This window comes from Sebastes fasciatus, chromosome 20 (genome assembly GCF_043250625.1).
Source record: "Sebastes fasciatus isolate fSebFas1 chromosome 20, fSebFas1.pri, whole genome shotgun sequence".
NCBI lineage: Eukaryota > Metazoa > Chordata > Actinopteri > Perciformes > Sebastidae > Sebastes > Sebastes fasciatus.
In genome coordinates, this window is record NC_133814.1 from 14277856 (window position 1) to 14289578 (window position 11723).

Consider the following 11723-nt stretch of genomic DNA (forward strand, 5'->3'; position numbering starts at 1 on the left):
AAAAAAAACAAAAAAGTTGCTGGATCTGGATCGATATGAATTTAAATCTCTAAACATCTTTTGCTATTAAAACCATAAAACAGATTTACAGGACTATGCATCCTTGGTGGGGTATGCAGTCTCTGAATGCTTTCTAGCTTTTTTGTTGTCACATTTTTTTGTTTTTTGTTTTTTTTCATTCTTTTGAAATATAATTAATTCTATTTGGTCAGCAGGTTTGAATATTTGGCTTTGGAGAATGGCGAGTCAAATAATGTTGCCTGTGCTGCTTTTGGGGATGATAAGTAAGTATCTAATTAAATCAAATTAAATAAAGTTGAAGTATAGATAATCTCTTAGTCATTTGCTTTGTTTTACTCTACTAAACAAGTAAAGCTGAAAATTATTTGGGGAGGTACCACACTTTGATACCAGATGCAATGGTTTGCTTTGCTTTGTTATAATTAACAAGTTACATAATACCAGGCTAAAAATGTAATTAATTTAATTTAAATTTAATTAAAAAAAATTTTTAATTTAATTATATTCAATTTATATTAACTTTTACTTCTGTAGATGCATTTATGTAAATTTACTAACTGACATTTGTTAATTGATGTTAGCAGACTCTGATTTTCATCCAATTATATTTATGTGTTTGTTTTCATAGTTTCGGCGGCTCCTCAGACTACAAGTAAGTTGAAATTGAAATAATCTTTTAGTCATTTGCTTTGTTTTACTCTACTAAACAAGTAAAGCTGAAAATTATTTGGGGAGGTACCACACTTTGATACCAGATGCAATGGTTTGCTTTGCTTTGTTATAATTAACAAGTTACATAATACCAGGCTAAAAATGTAATTAATTTAATTTAAATTTAATTAAAAAAATTTTTTAATTTAATTATATTCAATTTATATTAACTTTTACTTCTGTAGATGCATTTATGTAAATTTACTAACTGACATTTGTTAATTGATGTTAGCAGACTCTGATTTTCATCCAATTATATTTATGTGTTTGTTTTCATAGTTTCGGCGGCTCCTCAGTCTACAAGTAAGTTGAAATTGAAATAATCTTTTAGTCATTTGTTCATATCTCAACAGGTCAGTCTTACAATCAGTAGCTCAAAGCAGTTTTTACTTCAAGATCATACGTATTTCCCCTGGATTACAGTTTATACCACTGCTGTATGATTGATTGTTGTTTGTTAGCAGGATTAAGTAGCTTTGAACAGAAGATGTTAGCTCAAGCTCATGTCAAGCTAAATTTCAAGTTATTTGTCCCTTTTAAGGTTTTGAAATACATAGTGACTATAAAATGACAGCTCACAGTATAAAATATTATACATGAATTTCTTACTATACTGTTATAATAGTACACAATTTACATCCAATGCGAGTGTTTAGTGTTACAGTGCGTTCATATAGCACAGCAAAAGCAAAGGGTGTTGACTGGAGGTTGGGGAGGTACCACACTTTGACACCAGAGGCAATGGTTTGCTTTGCTTTGTTATAATTAACAAGTTATATAATACCAGGCTGAAAATTGAATTAAATTCAATTATATTAACTTTTACTTCTGTTGATGCATTTATGTAAATTTACTGACATTTGTTAATTGATGTTAGCAGACTCAGATTTTCATCCAATTATATTTATGTGTTTGTTTTCATAGCTACGACGGCTCCTCAGACTACAAGTAAGTTGAAATTTAAATAATCTTTTAGTCATTTGTTCGTATCTCAACAGGTCAGTCTTACAATCAGTAGCTCAAAGCAGTTTGTACTTCAAGATTATGCATATATCCCCTGTATTACAGCTAATACCACTGCTGTATGATTGTTTGTTAGCAGGAATAAGTAGCTTTGAACAAAACGTGTAAACTGCAGCTTATGTCAAGCTAAATTTAATTGTCCCTTTTAAAGTTTTGAAATATATAGTGACTATAAAATGACAGCACACAGTATAAAGTATTATACATGAATTTATTAATATATTGTTATAGTAGTACACAATTTACATCCCATGAGAGTGTTTAGTGTTACAGTGCGTTCATACAGCACAGCAAAAGCAAAGGATGTGAACTGGAGGTTGGGGAGGTACTGCACTTTGAGATCAGAGGCAATGGTTTGCTTTACTTTGTTATACTTAAGAAGTTACATAATACCAGGCTGAAAATTTAATTAAATTCAATTTATATTAACTTTTACTTCTGTAGATGCATTTATGTAAATTTAATGACATTTGTTAATTGATGTTAGCAGACTCTGATTTTTATCCAATTATATTTATGTGTTTGTTTTCATAGCTACAACGGCTCCTCAGACTACAAGTAAGTTGAAATTTAAATAATCTTTTAGTCATTTGTTCATATCTCAACAGGTCAGTCTTACAATCAGTAGCTCAAAGCAGTTTTATACTTCAAGATCATGCGTATATCCCCTGGATTACAGCTAATACCACTGCTGTATGATTGTTTGTTAGCAGGAATAAGTAACTTTGAACAGAAGATGTTAGCTGCAGCTTATGTCAAGCTAAATTTCAAGTTATTTGTCCCTTTTAAGGTTTTGAAATATATAGTGACTATAAAATGACAGCACACAGTGTAAAGTTATATACATGAATTTATTACTGAACTGTTATAGTAGTACACAATTTATATCCCATGAGAGTGTTTAGTGTTACAGTGCATTCATATAGCACAGCAAAAGCAAAAGGTGTGAACTGGAGGTTGGGGAGGTACCGCACTTTGACACCAGAGGCAATGGTTTGCTTTGCTTTGTTATACTTAAGAAGTTACATAATACAAGGCTGACAATTTAATTAAATTCAATTATATTAACTTTTACTTCTGTAGATGCATTTATGTAAATTCACTGACTGACATTTGTTAATTGATTGTAACAGACTCGGATTTTCATCTAATTATATTTATGTGTTTGTTTTCATAGTTCCGACGACTACTGTGATTACGGTGACAAGTAAGTTGAAGGTTAAATACTCTTTTAGTCATGTGTTTATACAGTAGCTCAAAGCAGTTTGTACTTCAAGATTATACATATTTTCCTCTGGATTACATCTAATACCACTGCTGTATGATTGTTTGATTGTTAGCAGGAATAAGTAGCTTTGAACAGAAGATGTTAGCTGCAGCTTATGTCAAGCTAAATTTCAAGTTATTTGTCCCTTTTAAGGTTTTGAAATATATAGTGACTATAGAATGACAGCACACAGTATAAAGTACTGTACATGAATGTATTACTATACTTCTACTTTATACATTACCAGAGGCAATGGTTTGCTTTGCTTTGTTATACTTAACAAGTTACATAATACCAGGTTGACAAATAGCTGACATTTTGACTTCAAATGTCCCACTAAGCAAAGCCAGTGAGCCTTTGAGAAAATACTGTCTTTTCTAATGTTTTTCAATGACATCTGTTCTATTCCTGCTATGACATACCAAAACGTTTAATGTGAAAAAGATGTATTCTGTTTGATCAGTATATTGGATTTAAAGAATCCACAAAAACACAAATAATGCATAAAGCATATTTTGTATACCGGATTAAACATGGATATGATTGGTTAAGTGTGGTGATCTAGAAATGATAAAAACACTGTGCAACCTTTGCCAATATGGCATTTACCAATAACACCAACATGGGCATTTCATCTTTTCTTAAAAATGTGGCATCTTTTGTTCTTTCTAGGTCCCCTCTACCCCATTGAGGGAACCAGAAGCCCTGATGCAGACGATGGAAGTTCTCCTCGAATACTCCTGCAACGACCTTTTGTGTATTTCGGACGGACTTATAATCAGATTTATGTATGTAAAAATAGTATTAGAATTTACTAAATCCATATATTTTAATTAATGCATAAATAAGAGAAGCAAAACCTGCAATATTTTATTAAACTAATAATACTTTTTTTAACTTCTTCCTAAACAGTATCACTTTATAATAACTATAATTTATAAATGGTAAATTGATAGTTAATTACCATTTAGTTAATAGTTACTTTACTGGTAACAAACCATGAAATGATAATTAATAATGTTTACTTGTTATTAGAAATGCTATAATTTGTTAGTTTAAAAGTTTATTGTTGTACACATTATAAACTTTTATATACTATATTAAATATTTTTTAATGATTACAAAATGATTTGTGAACATTTCAGAAATTGTTTCTAAACATCTACAAACATTACATAGATAGATAGATCAGATATTTGTAACACTTTTTTAATGGTTAATTGATTTGAAAACCATTTATAAAAATGATTTGGATGGCTTTATAAAGTTGCAATTAATTGTAATATCTTGTTAAATGGTTACTAAATGCTTTGTAAAGCATCTAAAACCATTATCTAAATAGATAGTTAATACTTTTAATACTATCTATGTAATGTTTATGGATGTTTTACAACGATTTCTTAAAAGTTTAGAAATAATTTAGTAATCATTAACAAATACTTAATATAGTATATAAAATATTATAATGTGTACAACTATAAACTGTTAATAAATACTTTAATAATGCAATCCGAATGTAATTGTTATCGTCTCCTATCAGCTATGATAGAATTTATAATTTATAACTAATAATTGGTAAACATGATTAAATATAATTTCATTGTTTGTTAACAGTAAAATAATTACTGCAAAGTTTAATTAACTATCAATTTACCATTATTAAATGATTTTTATTGTAAAGCGTTACAATGCGTACTAATTCTTTGTAAGTGAGAACTGGTTTACTTTTTGGTTTCCAGGTGAACCACAATGGACACCTGACCTTTAACAGTCCTTGGTATAGTTACATAGCTCAAAGGATTCCATTGAATGGAGCCAGAGACTTCATTGCTCCAATCTGGATAGATTTAGACAACACAAGAAATGGTCAGATCCTCTACAACCAATACACCAGTGGCAGTATCCTCGGACGAGCTACAGAAGACATTAATCGTTACTTCCCAGCGTTGAACTTCAAGGCCAACTGGGTCTTTGTTGCAACATGGTATCAGGTGGCTTACTATCGAAGAACTGGAACAGTAAGTCATCTTGTTCTAAATGAGGAAACACATTTGATGTGTATTTTACCTATTACTACATATATTTACTATAATAACCACATGTACATTTTTTCCAGCAAACAACGGCCCAAGCAGTCTTGATCTCTGATGGCCAGAACTCATTTGTGCTGATGAATTATGGGATGATAGACTTTACACCTGCCAATTTACAGGTAGAGCCATTCAAATTAGATGCAATATACAATGTAAAAAGTTGCCATGCCTTATTTAAATCTGAATGTAGTAATGGAAATGCACAAATACAAAAAGATTTAACTACTTTTATCTATTTGACATCTATTTCCAGGCTGGATATGACACAGAAAACTCCCCTCACCATTTCTCCATCCCTGGATCATTCTCTGACACTGCAACAGGCATTAATTCAACTTTCCCCCGGAGCAGCAATGTCAATGTACCCGGTCGCTGGGCTTTCCGGTTAGACGGAGGATTAAGAAGCTGCACTTTCAAGGTTTTTTAATAATTCATCTGATTGTCTCAATGATTTCAGTCTTTGTACATATAACCATCTCCCTTTGATCAAGGGTCTACCCACCTCTGTCAACCATCAACATTAGTGTGCTTAACAAAGAAACTATCCTAAAACTTGCCTAAAATTGTCAAGTAACAAGTTATTTTGCAATACTGTAGAGAGAAGACCAAAACAACACTACAATAGTGGCTCTGTTTATCATCAGATTACTTCAAACTGGAAGAACGATTTGCTACTTTATTGTGCGACATGTATTGTGTGTAAAAACTGGTATTTTTTACCTTGACCCACCAACTGTGGTAGCAGCTGCCACACTTATAAGTGTCAGAATACTGGCTGACTGTAGCCTCAGATTGTGCTTTTCACACCTTAAATACACAAAATTAACCCTATTTACTTCTACTCTCCCCATGACACCTCCATTTTGTCCTGCTTTTCTCTTATTAACACCATTTGTCCATTTTTTTTTTCTATTGTTTTTTCTATTTTATTACCTAATATTGTTATATACCGTCAATGTGTGTTACTGTACAATATGGCATGTGTTTATGAATGTGTTGCATATGTTTACAAAGAAAATGAAATGGACAATAGCATTTAAGATAAGTCAGACAAGGAAAGGGGAAACACACATCTCTGGTTCTTACCTTGTGCTCCAGTCTATTGCTAAAAGGAGATTTTTGACTATTGAATTTCAGGAAACATTTTAGCAAAGCTGCATGCAACAAGATTGAGTGATAACTTGGTAGAAAACAATGAAAATCGTGTTCCAAGCAGTGTAGCTATATCGTTTTACAGTAAAAAAAAAAAAGAAAAAAAAAGGCAAATCACATGACTACAATTTAGTGTGTGATAAGCTACACATAGAACAATGACAATTTCATTATCCAAGTCCACTTAGCAGCCGTTTTGTGTTATTAATGTAGCACATGCTAAATCTTAATAATTTTTTATGCATGTCTTTGTCTCACCTTTTGCAGGCTGGTGAGTTTTTCTGGACAGACGATTGCTCCAAGTACTGTGAATGCCATGGTCCCAATGACCTGCGCTGTTATGCTGCATCTTGCACCCCTACACAAGAGTGCACCATCAGAAACTGCCGGCTGGGCTGTTTTGATCCAATGTCTACTTGCACTGCATGGGGGGACCCACATTACATCACCTTTGATGGGACAGTGGCTCATTTCCAGGGCACATGCTCTTACATCATTACTGAGAGTGTGAACCACGGCCCCAATGAAACACAGTTTCAGGTAGTAGCCACCAATAGTCACCGTGGCAACAACCGCGTGTCGTTTGTGTCAGCAGTGGATATATACCTCTCAAATCAAAGAGAGAGTGTGCATATCAGGATTGGACCCAACAATATAGTAAAGGTAAACCATTTATTACTTGAAGATGAACAACTTTCTAAATCGGTTTGGTGTAAACATACGTAACGACAAGTGCCTCCTCACCCTTCTTTATCTTTCTATAATCTTTCATCCTACCAGGTGAATGGAAGTGCCGTGTCTCTTCCCACAACTGCAGGAACCTTAGCTCAGGTGGTCAGACAGGGAGGCTACATAGTGGTCGATGCCATTAACTTGGTAGTCCACTTTGATGCCCGTAGTACTTTACTGGTCAGAGTACACTATCACTGTCAAAATAGAGTCACCGGGATGTGTGGAAACCTCAACAGTGATCCTGCAGATGACAAAGTCTTGCCCAATGGCACATTGGCACAAAATGACAATCACTTTGGACACAGCTGGATTTCACCCACAAGCCAACCAGGGTGAGCTGAACTTGTAGGGTATTCCACGCACAAAGTGGCATCAAAATATCATCAGTTAACAATCTTTCACTACATAAAGAAACAACAACACACTTATTACAGAAATATATGTTGTGGCAAAATAAACAAAGTGAGCCCAAGTATTAAACGTATAATGTCTTATCTAGATGTGGATCCACCGATGATATGATTGGTGATGGACTGGACAACTGTCGATTTAGGGCAGAGTACTCTCAGCTCTGTAGCGTCATCACCAACAGTAGCGGCCCATTCAGTGCCTGTCACCCGCACTCTGATCCTCAGCCATTCTTCAGTTCCTGTGTCTACGATCTCTGCCTCTACACTAAAGCCAATGGCATACTGTGTTCTGATGTCGCAGCCTATGAGAAAACCTGCTCTGTTTTGGGATTAAACATCTCTGATTGGCGCTCTGCTTTGTATTGTCGTAAGTTTGCATTAGACCATCGGTATCTTCTCTCTTACCTGTTTTTTTTCTCTTTCATCACTCCTTGTCTCATCATTTCCCCACTATTTCCATAGCTGAGTCAGACCCCTGTGACCAGCTGGACTGCACAGAGCATGAGTGGTGTGGTGAGAAGGACGGTGTGTACGGCTGCTTCTGTGATGAGCACCACCATCGGCCCAACAATATGAGCTACGGTGAGGGCAGCTCCTCTTAAAGCACTGCTTCGTTTTTAGATCACAGAAGTGACATGTGTAAGATGAGTAGTAGACATTGCTACATAGTACAATGGCATTGTTCGTGAAACATTAAGAGTGCACGGAACAATACGATCCACTCAGGTTTCGGTTTATCATAGTTCTTCCACTAAAAACAGGTAGAATTTAGCTATGACTCCCGAAGTGCATTTAGGCAAAAAATATCAAATCCCAACCTTAAAATTCTGTTCGTGCACCGCTGACGGCCAGTGGAAGCTAAAGATTACGGTGTTGAAAAAAGTGATTATGCAATCTGCAGCTTCCGGGCCAATTTTGAATGCTTTCAGGCGCCCCTGACTGGCAACAACAATTGCTGTCAAGGCTCATGGGTATGACGGACAAAACATGATTTCTCAGAAAAAAATGTTAAAATTATTTAAACTGGTGATTCAATATAAATCTATAGGATTGTTACAACATCTGTGAGAGTCAACTATTCTCTATGGGTTTGTCACTATGAGCAACACCTACATATATAGTAGTCATTTGATCCATTAGTAATCTAAAAATATTGATGAGTGCAGCTTTAACCATGAGACCATGTCTTTTATTTCTATCTCTCTCTCATAGACTCGTCCATCAGTTGTAACAGTAGTTCAGGCACCATGTCCGTGTCGCGCTGCCAGCTGTTTGAAGCTGGCTTCCACCCCGGCGCCCTCCACCTCCAAGATCACTCCTGCAATGGGACTGTCGAGGACGGACGACTAGTGTTCCACTTTAACAATGAGGACAAGCTGTGTGGGACAACTCTCAGGGTACAGCTCATAGACTATAATGGAATCAACACAGACTGAAGAAGATTTTAGATGTAAATGCTCTCCTTAACACGTATTACAACAAATAACTTATACCATTTTGTCATTTCAATTTTAAGAGCAATGGAACCCATTTCACCTATGAGAACGTGATCCAGGGCGACGTGGACACTCATGGAAGTCCAATCAGCCGCGAGAGAAACATTCATCTGCGTTTTTGCTGTGAATACCCTCTTTGGCAGGCCCTGTCTATGGATGTGGGCATCAACCCCGTAGAGAGGTGACAATACTATCTAATCTGCATGTTTTATTGACTTAAGTCTGTCTGTCCGTCCTTTTTTATAGTGAACATCTGTCTATAGCAGTGGTGGAATGTAACTAAGTACATTCACGCAAGTACTGTGTTTAAAGCGGCAGTGGGTAGAAATGGAGCAAGTATGATTAAAAAAAGTTGTTTTTATAAAACGATCTGGCCAAAGTCTCCCGTCATGGGCTAAATTTAAATTTTTTTGAAAACAGAGCCATAAGGAGGTGCAGAAGTCTAGTTATCTCTCAGAACACTTGAATCACAATATGCTGAAAGGTTATTATGGAATTTTTACCCAATGATGCCAAAAATATACTGCCCACTGCCACTTTAATCCTTAATGAAAATAATCATTAGTTGCAGTCCGATACAAATGAGCTACAGTAAACAGTAAAGTCCTGCTTCTAAATGAATGCATAAGAAATAATAATCTAATGATAATATAGTCAGAGGGGGCATTTTCTGCACTGAGTACTTTTATTTTTTATACTTTAAGTACATTTTTCTGATTATACTTATATACTTAAGTAACATGTACAATTCAGGACTTTTACTGGTAAAAGAGTAATTTTACAGTGCTGTATTAGCACTTTTACTTCATTAAAGGATTTGAATACTCTCTCCACCCGTTCCACCCTTTACGTATTCAATTAAAAATTAAATTTTTAACAGTGCTACATCTGTACCTGTGACCGTTTTTGAGTACTTATCTTCTGTGACAGTGGTGCTCTATGATGATGGTAATTACAAAGATTGAAAATAGGTGCCCGTGGTTGTTAGAAATTTTGTGTAACTGCCCACTACCCGCAATTTGCACCATCACAAATTAACTTACCATTTAAACCAACAATACAAAGAAAACTTAAAAGACATCCAGCAAGACTTTGTTGCCAAATACCTGCCAGTGACTTGTTCCTTCTCAAGTGTAGTAACATTATGTGTTGTTGTTGTTTTCGTAGCATTGTGAGGAAGAAGCTTCCATCAGGCCGAGGACGGTATTATGTGAGGATGATCCCCTTCCAGGACGCTGGCTTCCGCTACCCGATGACCACTAACATGGACATAGACGTGGAAATCGACCAGAGGTTGTATGTGGAGTTACGTACAGAAGGAGTCGACGGAAGGCAGATATCTACCGTTGTGGAATCTTGTTGGGCCACACCGATCAACGTCGCCAGCTACCCCGTCCGCTGGGATCTCATCACAGAAATGTAAAGGAGCTATTGCAACTTTATCTTATCTTAGCACGCTGATCACTGGTTCTTAATTGCCAAAGTCTGAAAACGTTATAGTCCGTCTGGTCACATCGTCTCTACTACTTTCTTCCAGGTGTCCTAATCCAGCAGATACTACAGTAGAGATAGTTCAGAATGGCGTCTCCACTGTGTCCCGATTCTCCTTCAGGATGTTCACCTTTACCAACTTTACATCCATCTACCTTCACTGCCACGTCCATCTGTGTCTTAAGGCACACAACAACTGCACACCTGTAAGTACTACTGTGTTTGTGTGCGTTTAGATAGATTATCAACAGGTGCATCAACAGAAGCCTCTAATGTTGTTGTTTTCCTGCAGCACTGCTTCCCAGGTCACCACTACCGAGGTAGGAGGGACACATCCGACCTTGAATTTGAACAGATCTCACTCGGACCACTAATCCTGCCACAACATCATTTAGGTAAAGATCTCTTATCTTCTCATACCTTTTGTACTTTTGATGACAGCAAACTTGATGAATATACATTTTATGTAAATTTTGGTTCTTCTCTTGCAGTCAGAGTGGTGTGATCGATGAGTGCTGCAGGCCAGGTGACCCCGCTGCTGACCCCACTGGTGACCCTGCTAGTCGGTTTGCTGACAGCAATAACTCTGGTCTACATCTAAGACAATCCATATTCTAAAATCACTCAAGCTTTTGGATTGAATTTCTGTTTGGGAGGCCTCATCATTGTTGTGTTGTGTGACTTGTTTTTGGTGGTTAGATTAAAGGATAAGTAATTATTGATTTACAACAGTAGGTGGGGCAATGTGCAGCATATATAAGTTGGATGTTTGAGTGTATTAGGTCCCTGCCCTTAAGAACCAGAAGGGCCACATCTAGTTTTGTTCCTACCTTCATCCGTACACACAGACGCCAGCATTACTGCACTGTTACACCTACTGCCCCCAGCTCTTACTCCATGTTTTTATCATTTTATCATCTGAAAATAAAGTAATTTGAATTGACTTGAGTCCTTAGTTTCTTTTGGGGTGTTCTTATCATTAAGTCTCTATCATATCAGATTTAGGGCTGTCAAACTATTAAAATATTTAATCACATGATTATCCGTAGTTAATTGTGATTAACTATGGTTGGTGGACATGGTTGGTACCAATGGATTCCTCAGGTTTTTGTAGTTTCGTACAGTATGATGCCAGGATCTTCACTCTAGCCTAAAAACTGAGACATATTTGCAAATGTGGCGTATGTTTGCTTTTGTTTTTTTACTGAAATACTCCTGCTTCATTGATTTTCATTGATTTTCCTACTATAAGCATTTTCATTTTTGGAAGAAATTTGTGAACACTCTCCTTCTCTCTCTCTCTGCTTTTACTTTTGGTATTAAATAA

At 35.9% G+C, this 11723-nt stretch overlaps 1 protein-coding gene across 1 annotated transcript; it reads left to right on the top strand.

Annotated features, from left to right (window-relative positions):
* Nucleotides 1–208: 208 nt before the first annotated feature.
* On the top strand, nt 209–11339 carry LOC141758001 (alpha-tectorin-like). The gene is made up of 20 exons (XM_074619008.1): nt 209–284; nt 650–673; nt 1012–1035; nt 1657–1680; nt 2290–2313; nt 2933–2962; nt 3695–3810; nt 4762–5040; nt 5139–5234; nt 5369–5533; nt 6535–6930; nt 7048–7331; nt 7499–7776; nt 7872–7991; nt 8622–8806; nt 8926–9086; nt 10073–10324; nt 10443–10602; nt 10689–10791; nt 10888–11339. The coding sequence occupies exons 1-20, from the start codon at nt 239–241 to the stop codon at nt 10899–10901; spliced, it is 2781 nt and encodes a 926-aa protein (XP_074475109.1). The 5' UTR covers nt 209–238; the 3' UTR covers nt 10902–11339.
* Nucleotides 11340–11723: the final 384 nt, after the last annotated feature.